This window comes from Neoarius graeffei, chromosome 17 (genome assembly GCF_027579695.1).
Source record: "Neoarius graeffei isolate fNeoGra1 chromosome 17, fNeoGra1.pri, whole genome shotgun sequence".
Taxonomy (NCBI): Eukaryota; Metazoa; Chordata; class Actinopteri; order Siluriformes; family Ariidae; genus Neoarius; species Neoarius graeffei.
The window spans coordinates 15,417,107-15,439,923 of record NC_083585.1 but is presented as its reverse complement, the minus strand read 5'-3'; the positions used below and the strand labels follow the sequence as shown (position 1 = coordinate 15,439,923).

Here is a 22,817-nt window from a genome sequence, read left to right as displayed (position 1 = left end):
CAGTAACAAGAAAGATTTCTCACTCTGAGTATGTAAGGGGTGTCTATTCATGACACTGTGTAGCTGTCTGGTGCCTGCAAGAGTAGCTACACTAACTTCTCTTGTATGGGGAACATCATCTGCAAAGATGAAATCCCATTTAGACACAACTTGTTCTCTTGCTTTACTTGGGGACCATGGACCAACTTTCCCTCACAGGGAAACTTTCCCTTTCCTTGTGCATTGGCTAAGATGGCTTTACCAGTGACAACAGCTTGGTAACTTTTCTGTTTTTAACAACAGACCCAAAGCCATCGCACACCCCCTTTCCGTGCAAGGTTTCAAAGAAGTTTCTAATAACTTGTGAGGTACCAGAAAGGGAGATGTAAGCAAATGCAGTCTTCCCTTTGTACTGGGCGGCACACCCGTCTGTCCATTCATATATGGTAGAGATGGTACTCAGGCTTAGCTGCTGTGATGGAAGATTCACAGCCTTCTCTTGAAACGCTTTGTGAAAGTGTGCATCATGTAGAAATTCCAATGATGGCATGTTTGACAAGTGCTCCATTCTCCAGATAATATGCCATTGAGGGGTGTAGTGTTACTTTGGCTTGATCAACTTGATCAAAATAACCTGATTGGACCTCATCTTTGAATTTACATTGGTAGTTTTTGCTAAAATCCATAGTAAGGAGAACTTCCTCTTCTTTAAGCTTTTGCTGGCATTGGGTCAATTGATGGTGTTGCCAGTTGGCCATAAAGATGTGAGATGGATAAAATTCCATGTCATCTCTCTGGGCATCCAAGAAATCTGCCAGTTTTGTCTCTTTCTCAACACAGGAAATACAACCCCGATTCCCAAAAAGTTGGGACAAAGTACAAATTGTAAATAAAAACGGAATGCAATAATTTACAAATCTCAAAAACTGATATTGTATTCACAATAGAACATAGACAACATATCAAATGTCGAAAGTGAGACATTTTGAAATTTCATGCCAAATATTGGCTCATTTGAAATTTCCTGACAGCAACACATCTCAAAAAAGTTGGGACAGGGGCAATAAGAGGCTAGAAAAGTTAAAGATACAAAAAAGGAACAGCTGGAGGACCAAATTGCAACTCATTAGGTCAATTGGCAATAGGTCATTAACATGACTGGGTATAAAAAGAGCATCTTGGAGTGGCAGCGGCTCTCAGAAGTAAAGATGGGAAGAGGATCACCAATCCCCCTAATTCTGCGCCGACAAATAGTGGAGCAATATCAGAAAGGAGTTCAACAGTGTAAAATTGCAAAGGGTTTGAACATATCATCATCTACAGTGCATAAGATCATCAAAAGATTCAGAGAATCTGGAAGAATCTCTGTGCGTAAGGGTCAAGGCCGGAAAACCATACTGGGTGCCCGTGATCTTCGGGGCCCTTAGACGGCACTGCATCACATACAGGCATGCTTCTGTATTGGAAATCACAAAATGGGCTCAGGAATATTTCCAGAGAACATTATCTGTGAACACAATTCACCGTGCCATCCGCCGTTGCCAGCTAAAACTCTATAGTTCAAAGAAGAAGCCGTATCTAAACATGATCCAGAAGCGCAGACGTCTTCTCTGGGCCAAGGCTCATTTAAAATGGACTGTGGCAAAGTGGAAAACTGTTCTGTGGTCAGACAAATCAAAATTTGAAGTTCTTTATGGAAATCAGGGACACTGTGTCATTCGGACTAAAGAGGAGAAGGACGACCCAAGTTGTTATCAGCGCTCAGTTCAGAAGCCTGCATCTCTGATGGTATGGGGTTGCATTAGTGCGTGTGGCATGGGCAGCTTACACATCTGGAAAGACACCATCAATGCTGAAAGGTATATCCAGGTTCTAGAGCAACATATGCCAACATATGCTCCCATCCAGATGATGTCTCTTTCAGGGAAGACCTTGCATTTTCCAACATGACAATGCCAAACCACATACTGCATCAATTACAGCATCATGGCTGCATAGAAGAAGGGTCCGGGTACTGAACTGGCCAGCCTGCAGTCCAGATCTTTCACCCATAGAAAACATTTGGCGCATCATAAAACGGAAGATATGACAAAAAAGACCTAAGACAGTTGAGCAACTAGAATCCTACATTAGACAAGAATGGGTTAACATTCCTATCCCTAAACTTGAGCAACTTGTCTCCTCAGTCCCCAGACGTTTACAGACTGTTGTAAAGAGAAAAGGGGATGTCTCACAGTGGTAAACATGGCCTTGTCCCAACTTTTTTGAGATGTGTTGTTGTCATGAAATTTAAAATCACCTAATTTTTCTCATTAAATGATACATTTTCTCAGTTTAAACATTTGATATGTCATCTATGTTCTATTCTGAATAAAATATGGAATTTTGAAACTTCCACATCATTGCATTCCGTTTTTATTTACAATTTGTACTTTGTCCCAACTTTTTTGGAATCGGGGTTGTACACCATTTTGATATTTTTCTTCCTTCTTGACCGGTGTGTGTGTGTGTGTGTGTGTGTGTGTGTGTGTGTGTGTGTGTGTGTGTGTGTGTATGTATATATATATATATATATATATATATATATATATATATATATATATATATATATATATATTCCCAGTGACACCAGTTAATGGTGTTATCCTTGAATGGCTAAAGGGGCTAGGACTTCATCCAGCTTGTTACATTCTTCACGTGTTATCTAGGCACTTTTTGAGAGGGAAGGTCATGTAAGGACACAGTGTAGCATCAGAAAATTGAGTTTTCCTGAGGATGGTGAGTGGCTGCAGTTCATCCTTTTTTGCTTGGATCATTAGCAGATATGGCTGTGGCAAACTTTTTGATAACCATCTTCAGTGCCAGATTTGAACATGTTGTACAGAGACGTGTTTTCCGATTAGTTTCAGAAACTTTCTTTATGTTGAAGGGCTGCAGCTTTTTGAAAGATGTCAGGCCAATTGCTTTTTCTGGATATCTGGATTTAAAAGCAGCATATGCCTCCTGCATTGTCAGAACCATTATGTTCTTCTGAACCATGGTAGTCTCCCCAGCATCATTTTTCTGTTTCATTCACCGTATACAAGTGTTTTTTTCTTTCTGGCTGTTTCAACCATTTTAGTACTTGCGTATTTCTTCTGTTCCTGCCTCTCCTTTCTTTTTCTCATCCTCTCCTTTTCTTTCAACAAATTATATTTATCTTTGTCCAGTCTCAGTCTTTCCCTATACTTTCTAGTCCTCTCTGCTGACCCTGAGAGTTTTACAGTGTCTGTTTTTGCACTACTTCTGGTTTCCATCTTTAATCTTCAGTTACTGCCTATGGGAGGGGAAAAATTTATTAGCAGTATGTTGCTGAAATTCAAAATATGTGTAATGTCTGTGACACCTTCTAACTATGTTTATTATGCATTTTTAATATTTAGTAGTTGTATTTGGAATAATTTGCAACATTTCTGTTTTGTAATTTTACATTAGAAAAATTAATTTATTGTATCACACAATCTGTCTTGGCATTTTATCATTAAAAGTAATTATTAGATCTCATGATGGCTTCTAAATTTGTTATAGAGCTCATATTAAATTTAGCATGTTGAAGATCTGAAGTATGCCGTCCATTTCTAATCTTGCCAATATTCTGACCAGTATTTTTCAGAAAACCAGACTAAAGATGGTATACAAATTGTAAAATGATCATAAATAAATGTATTAATGCTATGTCACGGACATTACATTTTGGGATTATTTATCTATTCTATTCATACAAAGACTTTCAAGACAGATTTATATATTATTGGAGTGGGCAACAAGCAGTTGTAAAATCGGTCAACAATTTACAAATATAACAGATTTGTAAATATAAGGGTGTCCCAGACATCACAAAAAATTGTAAAATTTAGCTTGACCGTTTTTATAACGTGACTTCAATATATAGGGGAATGAGTATATTAGTTGATCGTTTTATCACACTTTTGATCCTTCAGTGGTATGCCAAAAAGCCTCTTTCCATGTTTACACATATCAGACAGGATATTTTTATTGTCTAATGATGTGCTGTCTGTGGTAACACAAAATATAATTAATGGGTAATTAGAGTAAATTCATTTTATTTTCACTTTTACTCTACTGATTTTAAAATATAACCTGCAAAAGAAAGAAGGCATATTACAGAAGACCAAGAGATCAAAGATAAAACACAATTATAACACTTTTTTTTTTTTTTTTTTTTTTTTTTGTAATGAGAAATCCATGTAAAGTTAACCCATTTTGCAAGTGAAGGGTCATAACACGACACGGTGGTGTAGTGGTCATCACTGTCTCCTCACAGCAAAAAAGTTTCGAACCTCGCAGCCGACAGGCACCTTTCTGTGTCCCCATGTCTGCGTGGGTTTTCTCCGGGTGCTCCGGTTTCCCCCACATGCAGATTCGGTATAATGGGGCCACTGTAATTGGTGCAAGCTGGAGTGGTTTCCCAGCCATAATGTATGTACATATATAGATCTTGCTATGGCAAAGCTAATAAATCAAATCAACATGAAAATTGCACCTGAATATGACCATTACAACTGTTCTGTGAGAAAGTATTGTTGTAAAGGGTGTTAAATTTATATGTGCACAGGTGAACACAATACTTTCCTACATTTGAAACAAAACAAAACTTTATTATATTGATGTTGACACGATCATATAACCCCATAACAATAGGAAATATGTCTAGCTAGCCCTGATTGTGACTGAGCTCAGAATATTCCATCTTTGAACCCATCTTTTCCACAAATTGAGAGCATGACACTTCTTTATCCATGCACTTGCTGCTGGAGCTACTGTCCATGTCTTTTAATATCAGAGTCAAATTAGCACATGAAGTTTAACTCACTTAGGCAGTCCCAATGACAACAGATAGAAGTCGGCTGTAGGGGTTTTGCAGGGCGCTCCCTCTGCAAAGTCCTGAGTCGCTTGGGCATTGTAGGAGCAGCTAAGAAGAGGGCCATTGCATCCGCAAGCGAAGCCGCAGAGAAAGCCACACGATGGCTTTGGATTAAAAGGGGTGATCCGTGGACTGCTACTGGGATGCAAGTCGGGGCTTGATCAACCCTGGCTGGGTCGCCTGGGTGAGGGTGTATGATGTTGCGAGACCCGAAACACCCGAGGACCCCAGGATACATCACTGAGGATGTGTCCCAGTGCATCCATGAGGTGTTTCTAGCATAGTATACTGGAGCTACTGTCCATGTCTTTTTAATATCAGAGTCAAATTAGCACATGAAGTTTAACTCACTTTTAGGCCAAATACAACATTGCCTTAACACTGCCACAAAAAGGTACTCAATGTTGTAGATTCGAATAATTTGCCACGATTTTAGCCCTGATTTTCCAGTTGTTGACTAATTTTGGAGCTCAGCAAAGAAAGATGTGTAGTGTGAAAGGGTCAGCCATTCTGAGAGTCTGAAAGTTGTCTAGTGTGCACTTGGCAACATGCCAGGATTTTTTATTTTTATTTTTGAAATCCCAAAATCTAGGTTCTTCTGCCAGGTGGCTAAGACCTTTTTTTTTTTTTTTTTTCTTTTCCCCCCCCTCTCTCCATTGATTGCTCTTTCAATAACACAACTCCAAATCCATCCATTCATTATAAATAATGCTTTTCCCAGCTGACTTCAGACGAGAGGCGGGGTACACTCTGGGCAGGCTGGCCATCTGTTGCAGGGCGAACACAGAGACGAACAGCCATTCACATTCGGACCGATAGGCAATTTGGAGTAGCCAGTTGACCTAATCCGCATGTCTTTAGACTGTGGGAAGAAACCGGAGCACCCAGAGGAAACTTTGCACAGGGAGAACATGCAAACTCCACACAGAAAGGCACCAGTCAGTCGTGAGGTTTGAACACAGGGGGTGGGTGACTACCTCATGTCTCATTTACGTGTAAGAAAGCACCCGACATTATTATAATGAATGTAAACAATGAGTATGGCTATTATTAGTACTCATAGCTGTAAATTAGTTTGCTAACTTTAGCAATATGTCTGCCTAGTCTTATAGAAGACTTTGGTTGCATGCAATGAATGCATGGGCAGAGTGCACGCAGGTTAGATTAGATTAGATAGAACTTTTATTGATCCCTTTGGGAGGGTTCCCTCAGGGAAATTAAAATTCCACTAGCATCATTACAGGATAAACAGAGAATAGAGGGAACTTCCAGATAAATTAAGTATTTTACATATACGCAAAAAAAAAAAAAAGGCAGACAATCTGGTAGGCCATCCAATCTGAATAGAATGATTTGAACAGACTTTTTATAGCCCTGCGATTGCTACAGATTTTTTTTTTTTTTTAAATCAGGGCATTTCGTTTATTCATTGCTGTCGGAATATAAAGATAATTTCAATAAATGCAGGGGTGATAGCGTTCCGGCGCCGCGCCGGATTTCCGGCGTACCGTGGCTGGGGGAAAAAAAAAAATCTAGTTCGCCCATTGTCCTGTGTCATTCTGAGATGCACAGATAGACAGTAAAGGGAATTCCCTTTACTGTCTATCTGCGCATCTCAGAATGACACAGGACAATGGGCGAACTAGATTTTTTTTTTTTCCCCAGCCACGGTACGCTGGAAATCCGGCGCGGCGCTGGAACGCTATCACCCCTGTAAATGTAACAAATGCTTCTTAAAAAAAAAATGTACCCTACCTTTAACTTTATTTATTAGGGATACTACAGAAATATTTCAGCAAAAAAGTCAATCTGGTTCAGACATTTGGCTTTCATTCAAAAGAGGAAAAATAGAGTATGCACACACAGTCTGATGCAAATTTTTAAATATTTTGCTTTCTGTCTCATGCTTGTTTCACCTTGGTTTCACACCATGACTGTCAGTAGTGTATTGATGAAGACATAATTATAGATATGTTCTCAAGAAAGGGAAGGTTTAGGGTACACCCTTTGTTTGAATGGAGACGACAATGGGGAGTTTCGTTATCTCCGATGACTGCAGGATCGGAGATAAAAAGTATCTAGCAAGTATAAATCTACGGCCTGTTAATGTGGTAGCTGTAAAGTAAAAAGTTCAGTAAAGGCAAAAAATTTATTTTTGACCTAAAATTGCACATTCCCGTATAATGCCTTTAGTGTTATGAAAAAAAAAATCCAAGAACACCTGGACTTTACTGCTTAAATTTGGGTTATAACTATGAGTATCAATTAAAATCCACTTGTATTTATCTTTAATTTCTGCTGCACTTCATAAAACTAGAACACTGTGGTTGTGAGACTTTTTATTTTTTTTTCCAAATAAAAAAAAAAACCCATTGGAGTCAAGGGGAATGTTTAGTGTTCAGTGAAGAGATATCTTGGGCCACTACCACACACTTTGTAAAGGCAGGTCATTTTTAAAGAATAGCATTTTCAACTTCTGTATGCTAAATTTTTATCAGTGGAAATGTCCGTCCGTCTGTCAGATTATGTTGTGGCGATGTCCGTCCGTCCGAAATCAACTCCTCTCACAATTTTTGGAGGAATTTCACAAAACTTGACAGGATTGTTTGTCGGTAACATGCATATTGCAATTTAGTTCAATTAGTCACATTTTACCAAAGTTATGGCCCTTGATTACCAAACTTGTACTTTGACAATTTCATGAGGGTGTATAAAGCACTTATAGCATAGATATAGTTGCCAGCAGGGGATATTGTGCTCTCGGAGCACTCTTGTCTTTTTAGCCTTCTTGCACCAATTTGTGCATTGTTACTTAATGCACAATAACCATCCAATCCTAGATGTGCACAAATAAAATGCACTGGTCCAACATTTTTGCATCCACATAGGGATCGCTCGAAGTGAGGAAGTTGCAGTGTTATGGACAGTTTGTACCCATGAAAAATCAGTAAAACAATGAGAGCTGACTCATTAGCAGCAGTAATTGAGTCACTTATGCTTTCGGCCATTAAATAACAGGATCTATTAAAAACGTGTATTATGTTTTGAGAAAAGGAAGCAGTGTAGTAGTTATCAGTGATGCTTGGCTACTCGGATAGTAAAATGGTTCTGTTATTTCTTACAAGGTACTTGATTTATATGGCATTTTACCTTAAGCACATTCTGTGACCTAGAAAACCATTTGGGATTTGGCCTGTGTGGTAGAAAAGGAAAATATTTGTTTTGAAGACTTTGCAAATTAGTGGAGATAAATGTTTGTTTATAAATTTTAAAAATATACATATTTTAAATATTTAAATGTAAAATGTATTTAAATAAAAATACAAACCCCATTTTCCAGAAAAGGTGTCTTTTTTTTTTTTTTTTCCCAAAAGGGCAATAAAAACACATCTGTGATTTGTTCATTGATGTGAACCTTTTATTTAACTGACGAAAGTACGAAGAAAAGATTTTTAATAGTTTTACTGACCAACTTAAGTGCATTTTTTGTAAATATAAATGAAGTTAGAATTTGATGCCTGCAACACAGTCAAAAAAAAAAAAATTGGGATGGGGCATTATCAACTTAACTGTTACATCACCTTTCCACATCACCTTTCCTTTTAATAACACCTTAATCATATGGGAACTGAGGATACTAATTGTTGCAGTTTTGCCATTCTTATCCATTGTGGCTTGATGCAAGACTTAACGGTCTCAACAGTCCGTGGTCACCATCGTCAGATTCTTCTCTTAACGATGCGCCATGTATTCTCAATCGGAGACAGATCTGGACTGGCAGCAGGCCAGTCAAGCACAAGCACTCTGTCTATGAAGCGACACTGTTGTAGCCTGTGCAGAATGAGGCCTGGCATTGTCCTGCTCCCCAGGAAGAGACATCACCTTGATAGCAATATGTAGCTCTCTAAAATCCCAATATACACCTCTGTGTCAGTGGTACCTTCACACACCTGCAACTTGCCCATGCTGTGGGCACTGATGCACCCCATACCATCACAGATGCTGGCTTTTTCATTTTTCTCTGATGACAAACTGGATGGTCATGTTCAATTTTGGCATGGAGAACATGTCAAGTTTTCCTGAAAACAAGCTGAAATGTGGACTCATCTGAACACAGCAAACATTTCCACTGTCTTTTGGTCCATCTGAGATGAGTTCGGGCCCAGAGAAATCAACAGCATTCCTGCACAGAATTGAATCACTTCCTCCTTGCGTAATGCGTAATTTCAGGTTGCTTTTTTTTTTTTTAATGCAGTGGTGGACTGCGTTAAGTGACACCAGTTTTCTGAAGTCCTCCTGAGCCCATGGATTTCTCATATTAGCATGACAGTTTCTCAGGTAGTGCCACCTGGGGGCTCGAAGGTCACACACATTCAGCACTGGTTTCCAACCTTGCCATTTATGCACCAAGATGTCTCCAAAGTCCCTGAATCTTTTCACAATACACTGCAACCCCACTATAACGAACTCCTTGGGGGACATCCAAATAATTTTATACTGAAAAGATTGTAAAACCCAAATGGACCTACTGGTCACACCAAACCTTCACTTGCGTAAAACAAGACCAACTGTGTTTTAATTTATATTTACACTTAATTCACTTGCATATTTACGAAGTAAAGGAAAGAAGTCTCACTTACTGCTGTTTGCTTGCTGCATCTTCTTTCTTTTCAGCCTATCATGTTGATCGTAGTTCTGGAAAAAGTCACCGAGCTTTTTTCTTTAAAAGTTAAAATGTAATTTTTTGGAATGGCATATTCTTTTGACAAATTTGTTGCTTTCTCACCATGCTTTAGATGATCCATGATATGAAGTTTGTCTTCGACGGAGAGTATCTTGCGTTTACAAGCGTCATGTAATGGAGGCAGATGACTGGGGTAAATTCAGGAAGAGTGTTCGTTTAAAAGCAGGCAAGCAAACAGTTCAAAAATTTAAGACTGAGGCAGGGTTGTGGAACAGGTAATAGTTGATCAAGGCACAAACAGAATATCGGAGGTAATCACAAAGGCAATGTCCAAAATACAAAAGCGAGTCAAAACTAGTAAAGCAATACACAGCACAAAGACTAGGTGTAGTGTGTGTGTGTGTGTGTGTGTGTGTGTGTGTGTACTTTGCAAAATCTGTGTGTTCAGGGAGTCCTGATAAGCGTTTGCAATGATTACGCCTTAATCCGGAACAGATGAGTTTATAATTTATTTTATTTATTAATTTATTTATTTTTTGGTCGTCATCTCGGGGGTGTTTTTGTTTTTTTAATTAATAAATAAACTTCTTTTATACTGATGGATAATATCCATACAAGACATGTTTGAGTGTTCTTGTTCATATTTATACCTTTTTTTATGCTTTATACAGATTTTATTTTAATAGCAAAAACAAATGTCCCTGGGCGCCGCCATCTTGCTCTCTCTGAGGTTCAAATATTGCACTTCGAGTACAAATTGTGATAACCTACATGCTACATGAGTTACTGAAGCTAATGGATTTTGTCAACACATTGCTTCTAAACTGTTGTAAACAACCTTAAAGAGGCAGAGTGTCAAGCGTTTGGATGTAAAATAAAAAAAGCCTGATCACTGATCATTTTATGTGACATGCTTTTGTCACATTACATTACAGGCATTTAGTAGGCGCTCTTATCCAGAGTGACGTACAACATATCCAGAGCAGCTGGAGTAGCAGTTGAGGGTTAGGTGCCTTGCTCAAGGGCACTTCAGCCAGTTCTGCTGGTCCAGGGAATTGAACCCACGACTTTTTGGTCCCAAAGCTGCTTCTCTCACCATTAGGCCATGGCTTCCTCATATCGCTTTTGTTTGTGATATATATATATATATAAAATCCCCCCCACTGAGAAAAGATAAATGGCAAGAATTGTGTTGCTATAGCAGCGGGATTGTTTACTGGCATCTGTGTCAGTACTGCGTATGTGTGAGATTTAAACTTCACTTTTTTATTAAGTCTGTTGATTTCATGTGTTTTCGTTGCCAGTAAAAATCACGTGGTTATGGAAACTTTCTGATTTTAGATTTTTAGAATTAGTAGCCTTTATTTGATGGCTCTGTGTAACGAAGGTGTAACGTTCTCATGTGCGGTTAACGTTATAGGCGGATATTCAGTTTCAGTGCATATGGTTGCGGCCAGGTAAGCCTATTTTTAGCAATAGCATAACTTTTTTTTTTTAATGGATACATTAACAAATGTGTGGAGGGCACATCAGGGCACTTGCCATGATGAGCAAACTGCGTTTTATTTTTGGGTTTTGTTTGACTGTAAAGGCAAGGGACATGAACTTAGTTCATTATATGCGAAAGTTCTTAGAGTTCGTTATAGCGTGGTTGCAGTGTATTATGTACTGTAGGTTTTTAAACAAATTCTCTGTAGTCTTTCGTTGAGAAATGTTCTTTTTGAATTGATGAACAATTCTCTCTCAAATTTTGGCACACGGGTGAGCCACAACCCATCCTTGCTTGCAGAGACTGAGCCTTTGGTGCATGCTCCTCACACCGGTTACTAATTAACCTGCTTAATGTGGAATCGTCCAAAATGGGGTTACTTGAATATCCTATAAAATTTCAGTCTTATTATTCCTTGGTCCAAACGTTGTTGGTTTTTTTTTGTTGTTTTGTGTGGTTTTTTTTTTTGCAGGCATCAAAGTCTAACTTGGTTGATATTTACAAAATATAATTAAGCTGGTCAGTAAAACCTAATGAATATCTTTTGTTTGTACTTTTGTCAGTGAAATAAAAGTTTGTGGGAATTAACAAATCAGATTTTTATCGCATTTTTGGAAAATTATCCCAACTTTTCTGGAATTGGTTTTTTATATAAATAAATGTGTATTTATCTCATAGCCAACGAGGTGTGTAGCACTGCGTTGGCTATAAGCCATGTATGATAAGTTTGAGTGAAATAACTCCTTTTATTCTATCCACATTCACTGGATTGTGAGAACAGAGGGTTTTTTTTTTTTTTCTCCTCAAATTCAATAAATAAAAACTTTGGACAAAACGTCTGACAAAATAATTTCCACTTAGAATGTAAACAAATCAGTGAAATGACTAGCAATTTTTTTTAAATAAATTAATTTATTTTTTGTGGGATTTTGTTTTCGAGTAGTCAGGGCTCGACATTAAGGATTGCCCGGGGCAAGTGAAACATGCATTCGGGCAAGTGGGATATGTCCCTGACATGCCTGACCGGGCAAGTTGGAATGAGCATATATTACAAACTAGCACCACAAAAATTAGGCTTTTTGGTCTTTTATTTCAGTTCCTAAAAGCGTCCCTCACTATGTATCCACCATTATGCCTTGGCTGTTTTCTTGGTCTCAGTTTCATTTATTGCTTTGCAAGTTATTTTATATACCCCTGTAGTATGGTACGCATACTGTTTATGATGTCACGTGATAATTACAGCTGGGGTCAGACAGACGCCGTCTTTCATGCAAGCACGGCTTAATCTGTCTTCAATATGGTCAATTTTTGCGCCGTTTTTGCTTGTTCAAACAGATAAAGTCCTGTCAAGCGATTAAAATATTTAATTGCGATTAATGTCGCGACTGTTGTAGTTAACTCGCGATTAATCTCAATTTAATCGCACATTTTTGTCACATGAAAAACCATTGTAATTCTCTATCAGCATAAAAAAGTGAATGGGCTTGCTTTGTACCAATTTTTTTTTTTTTTATTGCAGAGCATAACGTCTTGTCACAGCCACTGACATCCATAACTTCCATATTAGATGAGAAAACCAAGGGATGAAAAATAAAGTGCATATCACTGTGAAAATAAAGTTTTATTTTACTCTTCATTAGTTTCTTTTGAAGAGAAGTATTTGCCATAAAAGAAGAAAAAAACAGATAACAAAAATAAAAACATTCATCATGCGTTCAAAAACGTTCATCATAGTGTGGCACTGTATTCTCTAATTCTCACTGCTTATAACTCTACACCTACCCGGTGGAGATGAGCTGGGAAACTGAAGACTGAAGGAACAGTATTGAAAAGTATTTTTCCAGTCTCACCTGTGAAAGGTAATCCCATGTGATCTCGTGTGGACGGTAAACCTGTTGGTACAGTTAAACGCAGCACGTGAATGAGGCATCTTTATTCTCGGCTACTGTCTAGACGCTATTCCAGAGACGGGTGAAGAATCTCCACTTTGCCCCATCCAATATGGCGGCGAGGATGTTTATATGTCTATGCCTTTCTCCATCACTCACACGTACTCTTATTGAAGCAGTGCGCAACAAGCCTCAACAGGAACAAGAGTCTTGTTCTGCCGAAAATATCGGCATAGTTCGAACACTGAGTGTAGGCACTGGGTGTAAACAACAAATAGTTTACAATGTCTGGGTAGCAAACAGATGGCAGAATTGGTGTCCGGTCCTCCTTATGTTTCCATTCTCCCTTGCCGCGAGTCTTATCATATGGGTCAAACCCATCAATCACAGCCAGTTTCTCCACATACCGTGCCCTTTCTGCAGCTGGTAATGTACTCGCATAACCAGAATTATCATCCATCGTGTCACTTTACTCTCGCTCGTACTTTGTTTTATTTTGTGAGTGCATGTACTTGGTCTTCCAATATGGCGCCTAACAAAATCTCGTGGCGCGGTGACGTCATGTGAAAGGGGTCTATACACTAAACAATTTTAAACTCAAACATTACCCTGTCTGTCATGATGCAGCGTGGATTTTTTTTTCCTCCTCTTTAAACCTAGAGGTGGATGATGGATATATATAATATCCTCAAACACCGTACTGTTCAAGAGTCTTGGCACCCTATTTTGTTCATACAAACTTTGTTATAGATTTCTATTTTGTGATTTCTACATTATAGAGTAATGAACCTATAGTCTGAGAGAGTTCTACACAAATGCACTGAACTTTACAACGGCTGCATGCATGTGAAATGGAAATAAATCAACTAAGGCAGGAAAAACTATTTTGGATAAAATTGTCCATTACAAGTAAAAGTAAAAAGTAACCAATAACCAAACTTAAAGGTCATAGGCAATGGTTTTCAATTTGTGCACATTTGAAACTTCATATGTTAAAAAACCCTCTGCAATTTTTTTCTGGTCCCAAGAAGTATTGTTAATAAGTAATAATTAAAATAAGTTGGCGCGTATCGTGGCGAATTTATGTTTGGCGATTTTCGTGACCACTGGGCGCATGACGTCATTCAAGACAAACAAACCGCTTGAGTTGAGTCCACTTCCTTTTACTTACATTGCCGTTTGGCTTGAGTGCAGACGTGCATTCAGGAATTTCCAAAGAAAAAAACAAGCCTTATTGCTGTGCAGTGAACTGTAACAACGGGACCGGTTCAGGAAGATTTTTTTACCTTTTACTGAGAGAGAAGAGGCAGAGAGAGTGGATTATTGTTTTCCCGAAAAAGGAGACGAGGCGGAGCGAAAGGGTTGGCTTTTTCCAGAAGAGGAGACGAGGCGGCGTTAGAGGGTTGGCTTTTTCCGGAAGAGGAGAAGAGGCAGAGCCAGAGGGTTGGCTTTTTCTGAAAAAGGAGACGAGGCGGAGCGAGTGGGTTGGCTTTTTCCGGAAGAGCAGACGAGGCGGCGCGAGAGGGTTGGCTTTTTCCGGAAGAGGAGACGAGGCGGGGCGAGAGGGGTGGCTTTTTCTGGAAGAGGAGACGAGGCGGAGCCAGAGGGTTGCCTTTTTCCGAAAAAGGAGACGAGGCGGAGCGAGTGGGTTGGCTTTTTCCGGAAGAGGAGACGAGGCGGAGCGAGTGGGTTTTGGCTTTTTCCGGAAGAGGAGACGAGGCGGAGCGAGTGGGCTGGTTTTTTCCGGAAGAGGAGACGAGGCGGAGCGAGTGGGCTGGCTTTTTCCGGAAGAGGAGACGAGGCGGAGCGAGTGGGCTGGCTTTTTCCGGAAGAGGAGACGAGGCGGAGCGAGTGGGCTGGCTTTTTCCGGAAGAGGAGACGAGGCGGAGCGAGTGGGCTGGCTTTTTCCGGAAGAGGAGACGAGGCGGAGCGAGTGGGCTGGCTTTTTCCGGAAGAGGAGACGAGGCGGAGCGAGTGGGCTGGCTTTTTCCGGAAGAGGAGACGAGGCGGAGCGAGTGGGCTGGCTTTTTCCGGAAGAGGAGACGAGGCGGAGCGAGTGGGCTGGCTTTTTCCGGAAGAGGAGACGAGGCGGAGCGAGTGGGCTGGCTTTTTCCGGAAGAGGAGACGAGGCGGAGCGAGTGGGCTGGCTTTTTCCGGAAGAGGAGACGAGGCGGAGCGAGTGGGCTGGCTTTTTCCGGAAGAGGAGACGAGGCGGAGCGAGTGGGCTGGCTTTTTCCGGAAGAGGAGACGAGGCGGAGCGAGTGGGCTGGCTTTTTCCGGAAGAGGAGACGAGGCGGAGCGAGTGGGCTGGCTTTTTCCGGAAGAGGAGACGAGGCGGAGCGAGTGGGCTGGCTTTTTCCGGAAGAGGAGACGAGGCGGAGCGAGTGGGCTGGCTTTTTCCGGAAGAGGAGACGAGGCGGAGCGAGTGGGCTGGCTTTTTCCGGAAGAGGAGACGAGGCGGAGCGAGTGGATTGTGCGCATGAAACAAAATCAAGCAGTCAAAGAAGAAACAGAGCAGCAACGCTCAAGCAAAAAGGAGAAGATTGGAGTTAAACATTTTTACTTTTGCTTGCAATTGACAAGTCAAGAATCCTTGAGGGATCCTGTACAATCATTGTGGAAATGAGACAAAGGGATATTTCCTCGCTTAGAGTCGGCTATAAATAGTATAACGCCGCAGATGGCAGGCTAATGTGGCCTACCGGCGCACTGTCAAGTAATCGTTACCTATATCCACAAGGGAGGCCGGTTTAATTATCCTTCAAAAGGGCTCTTATTTAGTATTATGACAAAAGTAGGAATTTATCATAATTAGCAGGATAAATCGTTTGGGCGTGAGTCTTGTGAAGGTCCGGGGTCACCACGCTCAGAGTCGGCCGACTCGCTGTCCGATTCCGAGGCCACACGGTCAAACCAGTGAGCCGCGTTCACTGATTGCTTCGCAACGGCCATAGGTTCATGCATGTATGGTTTCAACTCTCGATGTTTAATTTGGAGAGTTCCTGCTTCAAAATCGCTATCGCTTTCAGACATTTTACCCAACCTCTCACGACCAAAGTCCGTTCACGTGTGCTCGGTTCGCAAGTAAACACAGAGCTGCTCGTGGTCTGTTTGGCTTAAATGATGTCATGACGACAATCCCCTGGCGGTGAAAGTGTGCATAAGCAAGATGTAAACAAACCTTCGGAAATTGGGCAAAACAGTATATATTTAACCGTTTTATTCAATTTTCGTGTGCAAATTAGACACTCGAAGATTGAATTCGCTTTTTGGGTCGTTCTTCTCGACAATAAAGTTGATACATTTCACCTCCGACTGTTGCCTATGACCATTAATCAATAACCAAACTTCAACTCAATGTGTGATCTTCATTTTATGTTGCAATTCACAACTATTCTATGGTTTTCCTAAAAAAAAAAGTGTTCGCAAAATAGGGGGCAAATGATGATGTTGGGGGGCAAGTGAGTTTAAAAGTTAATGTCGAGCCCTGAGAGTTTTTATTTCATCCTCGGTTGGTTCAGCAACACACTCCGCTATTTTCTTCTTCAGGTTTTTTTTGTTGCTTTTAGTTTTTTTGGGTGGTTGGCAAACCAACTTAAAGGTGCATTACCACCACCAACTGGGCTTGAATGTAGAACAGGAGTATTTTAAAAAAAATTTATATATACACACACATATACACACACACTATATATATATATATATATATATATATATATATATATATATATATATATATATATATAAAATTTGTGTGTGTGTATAGATATTTAGATATTTCATTTATTCATTACCTCACCTGGGATGGAGTCCACCAGGGGGCAAGGTATTGTTTTCGGTGGGGTTTTTTTGTTAGCAACATTACGGGAAAATGTCTGGACCAGTCTTCATGAAACTTTCAGGATAGATGGGCATTGGTCTCAAATAGAACCTCCAACATTTTGAGGGTCATCCGGTCAAGGCCACCAAAAAGGTCAATTTTTTTCCCGCGATATCTTCCTTCATATTCATCATATTTACTTCAAATCAATTCTAAAATGTTCATCTTTCAATTCTGCTTCCATTAATATGCTACATGGCGGGGCATCTCTCATAGTTTTTCTTTCAAACTTTCCTTTGTTTGCTTGTGTGTGTGTGTGTGTGTGTGTTAACAATCTAGCGTCTAGACGGTTGCACCGATTGACTTCAGATTTTCAGGGTAGGTGGGAAATGGTCCGTAGATTACCTGATTAAATTTTGGGGGTAATCGGGTCAAGGTGAAGGTTAAGGTCACCCGAAAGGTCAACCTTTTGGTCAAAATAACGTTTTCCATTAGAACTCAAAAACGGTTGCCGATAGACGAAAGTTTACTATTATGAGCATATAGGAACTCCCATATGGCCATGATCTTTGACGTTGGGTGACCTTGAAAGGTCAAACTCAAGGTCATGGATTTTAAGAGGGCTGTAACTTGAAAACGGTTGATGGGAGACAGATATTTACCATTAACATCTTTATAGGAAGTGCCATATGGGCTTTCATTTGGCACCATGACCTTTGATCTTGAATGACTTTGAAATGTCAAACTCAAGGTCATGGATTTTCATCGAACTATCACCTGACAGCTGATGATTGAGAAATATTACCATTATCAATAAATAGGTATAAAATAAGTGCTGCTGGGTGAGGTTTGTTTTGCCTGGCAACACTTGCCATTAATAAACTTGGTGGACTTGAACAAAATGTCGTATATTTCATGGTGCCTTAACACATGTACAGCTAATTGATGGCAATGTGCTGCTAGGCGTTCAGAACATCATTATTGGAAGCTATTGGAAATGGTCTTGCCATGGCTATCAGAATAGAAAGAAAATGAAGGAAAACATATGATACTTGTCTGACTATCTGTCTTGAGATTTAAGGGCCGCATTCAGAGCTGAGTGACACATGGGTAGTGAGCATTTCATACCATGCTTGGATACACCAATGTTTGATCCCGGACAAAACTGCGGACTTAAGTTGTATTCAGAGAATTACAGCTAGATTTATGCACGTGGGTTGTAGGGTTGGGCGGTATTACGGTAAGAAGGTATCCCGAGGTATCCAAAAGTACCAACGGTATCGGTCTCATTACCGTCATTTTAAAAAAATATATAATATCTAAATAAATATGGAGTACATGAGGTCATAATATAAAATAATAAATTGAAGATCATCCCGAATAACTGTGTGATCGTATTTTCACTAATTCTATCAATTTCCTAAAGAAGTTTTCATCGCGTGCAGGGTTGTTTATGTCGTTACCATGGCAACCCTGCGTGACATTTTGGAGTCTGACAGAAAGCTTCACAAGAGACTGAGCCCGGGGGTGTCATGGCTCAGATGGCTAAGGCACCGTACTATAAATCCGGGGACCCGGGTTCGATTCCGACCCGAGGTTATTTCCCGATCCCGTCTGTCTCTCCCCCGCTCATTTCCTGTCTCTCTATACTGTCCTATCTAAAAAAAAAAAGAGAGACTGAGACCGCGGTTGAAAGATGGCAAGTCAAGATAACGAGTTAGTGGCAAAAAAAAAAAACAACATCGTCAGTGTGGCAGTATTTTGGTTTCAAACCAAACGAAAAATCTAATATGTCCCCTAAGGCACACCATAGCCTGGGGTACTCCACTTCCACGAGATCTCTCCAATGAGTTGTGTTTTGAGTAGGTTACATGAGTAACAACAAGGTAAAATAATATAACGTATGACATTTGGGATGTGGGTAATAAACGTTTGAAATGTCATCTACTGAAGAAACGGAAGAAAACATCGTAGCGTAAACTGTTCGGTTTCTGGTGGGAATTAGCAATGCGCTTACTATCTTTGTTGGGTGTGTTAAACCGTATGGATTTAAGTGGAATAATTGTAAGGAGTTATGTGATCAAGACAACGTTTTAAGCAAGGTAAGGCCATTTGATTATTAATTTCCCCGCCATGGCATGACGTGGGCCCATATGATTTTGCCTTGTGCAGCTATCACGCATTTGAATTAGGTTCGCCTCATTTGCGCTGAAGAATATGGTTTATCGCGCAGTCTAAACGGACTTGGGTGTTGGTTGATTCTTTTTCTTTTTTTTATTTCCCATGCTTGAAAGGGTATGATCCTGCTCATCGTGTACTTTTTTTTGATGGAGTAGGTGAAATAGTGCTGCAAATGGCGTTTCAACGCAGACGTGTAAACGACAGTTGAATGCTATTTTCAAGATGAAGGAAGAGTTGCGTGATGCTTTGAAATATCTCTTAATCCATTCATCAATGCACAAAATTCGCTTTGCTGCTTAATCCATACCACAATGCACACAATTCGCTATGCTGCTTTTAAATAGTACATTTGAGGCATAGGCGCACGTTACACAGTAGGCCGAAACAAAATATTATTTTTTTCTCGGTAATACCGTATACCCCGGGAAAACACAGAGACGGTTTAAAGGTATCAAAATTTGGATACCGCCCAACCCTAGTGGGTTGCAAAGAGTCTTTGTGTGCGATTCTGAACTTGGACTTGTCTCTTCTGTACTCCAGTACCTCTCGACTCTTTGGACACCATGTTCTGAATGAACATTAACCACCATCATGTAAGCATGATCATATGATGCCAACATACAAGTTTGTAGAAAATACAAACTGCTAGAAACTTGCTCCTCTTGTGGAAATTTTATTGCTCTCCAGTTGTGAAAGTTTTATCACTGAGGAAACGTGTTTTAAAAAACATGTATTTAAAAATTTTTTGGACACAACAGTCAACAAATCTGAGACTTGATTTTTGTTTTTTTCTGCTGCCAAAAATTACCTTTTCAGATGGAAATGAACTGCATCGAATGTCAGAGCTACAGGTCGTATACTGGGTGTGTTACGTGTGGTGAGAAGACTGCATACTGTGTACTGCGTTTCTAAAACTGACCACCTTTCTTAGCCCACAAGAGTAAGGAATGCAAAGTGACAGACTGTTGAAATGGATGTGATTTTTAGTACAAATTTTCAAGTACTGTGCAGCGATGTGTGTACATGGAGGTAACTGTAATAACAGCTGAAGTGGTGACGATCCTTATGGTTTTCCGAAGACGAAACTTTTTGATTGACTCGCATTTCAACCACTTGACGCTCTGCTGCAAAAGTGTTTATTTTTAATTTCATTTTCTCATTATTTATTTATTTATTTATTTATTTAAATGTTCAACAACAATATTCTTTTCGTGTTTTCCGGAAAGGACATTCTTGACAGACAAAAGATCCTGTCAGAGGCACTTCGTTTCCAAAAAAAAAACCCTTCCATTTAAATATCTTTCCATTGTGAATGAATGTATACATCCCAGAGTAAAACTAGTTAGTGCTCATCTCATTCTCATTATCTCTAGCCGCTTTATCCTGTTCTACAGGGTCGCAGGCAAGCTGGAGCCTATCCCAGCTGACTACGGGCGAAAGGCGGGGTACACCCTGGACAAGTCGCCAGGTCATCACAGGGCTGACACATGGACACAGACAACCATTCACACTCACATTCACACCTACGGTCAATTTAGTGTCACCAGTTAACCTAACCTGCATGTCTTTGGACTGTGGGGGAAACCGGAGCACCCGGAGGAAACCCACGCGGACACGGGGAGAACATGCAAACTCCGCACAGAAAGGCCCTCGCCGGCCACGGGGCTCGAACCCGGACCTTCTTGCTGTGAGGCGACAGCGCTAACCACTACACCACCGTGCAGCCATCAAGAACTTATAAGAGACATTACTGCTGTAGGTCGGGCTGGTGTGGCCCTGCAAAATAAGGTAGAAGAAACTTGAGCATGCACATAGGGGCCAAGTTGCAGGAGTTAGTTGGTGTTAAAAAAAAAACCCCACCATGATTTGTGAAACGGCCCTTAAAGAAAGAAATGAATTTTATTTTGTGAGCACATTGTTGTTGTGGGTGGGGTGTCCCGTCCCCCCCCCCCTTTTAAATGAACTGCTTTATATTTGAACTCCTATGGTCATATTGTACTCAACTGAAAAAAGACAAGTGATCTATTTAACTGCATAGCTTTCGATCAATTGTAGGGGCAAAAAAAAAAAAACCAGCAATAAGTATTGGCCATGTTTATTGTAAAGCACCTTTTGTGAGTGGTGACGTGTTAAAATGTTAGGTACCACTTGAGGTATTTATTTTTGCAAGAGCCTGCTCTGTAAATAAATCTGCAAAGAAATAAATTCAAGCTTGCCTTCCCTTTTTAGGTCACATTCCTCTCAGTGCTAGGCATGGTTTGAAATGATGGTGTGATAATGCTGGGATTGCACCTTCTGTTACTGGTTTGGGTGAGTTCTTCGCCCAATCTCGGTTCGCTCACATAAATCGCTCTCTCACTTCCTGAGATTTTTAGTTTGCACTCAGCCTCCCATGTGTTGGATGTTACCTGAAAGTGTACCAAAGTTGAGTTTAATTTGTTTATTTCTTGTTTTCTTATTGGCAAATGGCAGCAGCTCTGCCCTGGCAACAAAAGTGGTCTGTTTGCATACTCTGCTGTGATTGGGTTGAACATTGATGGGCTTGCCAAATCACACAGTATCTTGGTGGTGATAGGCTATGCTAATTGGGTGCTGTTGCTGGGATTCGGAATAGTGGTGTGGTTCAGTGTGGCTGTGGCGCATTGTGCTGCCTACTGAGGGATGCTCATAAACGAGCATTCTCCTAATAACCATCAGAAATTACTCTTAAAGGAGGGTGAATTTATCAGGATTGTATTTATTAATTTATTTTATTATATTCCTGTCCGACATATACACTATTGGGTTACTCAGAAACTAAACGTTAAATGTTCTTTCATTTCATATTTGGTGTGCACTATGGCATTCAAGTCTGTATTCAACATATTTTGAGGGATTTTCCTAATCATGTTTTTTTCCCCCCTTTTTCTCATGTGTACGCCTCTTGTATAAAAATGTGTAAAAAAGTTTTCAAGGCATATAGGAATGTCGCATTTAATGAGATGCTTCTTCATGAAATAAATGCTGTATGGTGATCTGTGACGCTTGTTAAAAAATGTTGAATCCTTTTAAATTAGTGCTAATAAGCATTAAAACACATTTGAACTTTTCTTCCAGGGGGAGAGACCTCAGCATGCCAACCCTGGTCTGGCCGGCTTGCACGCTCTTTTTCTTTCAATGCTGCTGGGTTTCACATGGCTGCACCGATGCCTCATTCACACCCGCAGCACAGTGACTGTCACCAGCAGAGTACAGAGCAGTCTGGCACTGTGCTACCATACAGTGACCAGACGCAGGTGCTCACTGCCACTCAGGTAATAGCGACTGCTCATGTACATACATGCCAAGCATATGTAATCTACTAGGAGTGTTGGAGTTTAGTTTTAAATATATTACAGTATCACACCACGTAAAAACACAAACCAGTGGGAAAAATTAAAAGAAAGATGTTCAAAGATTCCGTATAGGCTTGTATCAGGCTTTTTCTATGATGAGGGGTTACAAATGCCATATGCTAGGTTTGTGGTTGTGTAGCATGAGCGAGAATAAATGGAAATAAAAACCACATATATTTTTGTGGTCATTGTATGTCTGTTAGATAGTATTGATAAAATGAGCAAGGTATCTTGTTGGATTTAAAAAAATAAAAATCTGTGCCTTTGTCAAATAATGCACCGTTTTGGAGACCTGTTGTGTGACAAAATTGGTGCTGGTATTTCAATCCAATGTCACTCTAATAAGAGAATTTTACCGTAGTCTACTGATCGAAAGGCTTAAACTCAAAGTTAAACACAGAAAAATATTTTCATTGTAACTCTTCCCAAATCCACATGAACGCCGATCAAAAATTGCGTCATACGCATAACATCCTC

The 22,817-nt window shown here is 40.2% G+C and overlaps 1 protein-coding gene across 1 annotated transcript in view; it reads left to right on the top strand.

Moving 5' to 3' along the window:
• The window catches only part of dyrk1ab (dual-specificity tyrosine-(Y)-phosphorylation regulated kinase 1A, b), a 93,949-nt gene that overhangs the window by 45,559 nt on the left and 25,573 nt on the right, over nt 1-22,817 (top strand). The window contains exon 2 of the mRNA XM_060943773.1: nt 22,063-22,259. Within this exon, the coding sequence (XP_060799756.1) occupies nt 22,140-22,259 (120 nt within the window). The 5' untranslated portion in view covers nt 22,063-22,139. The remainder of the gene's footprint in view (nt 1-22,062; nt 22,260-22,817) is intronic.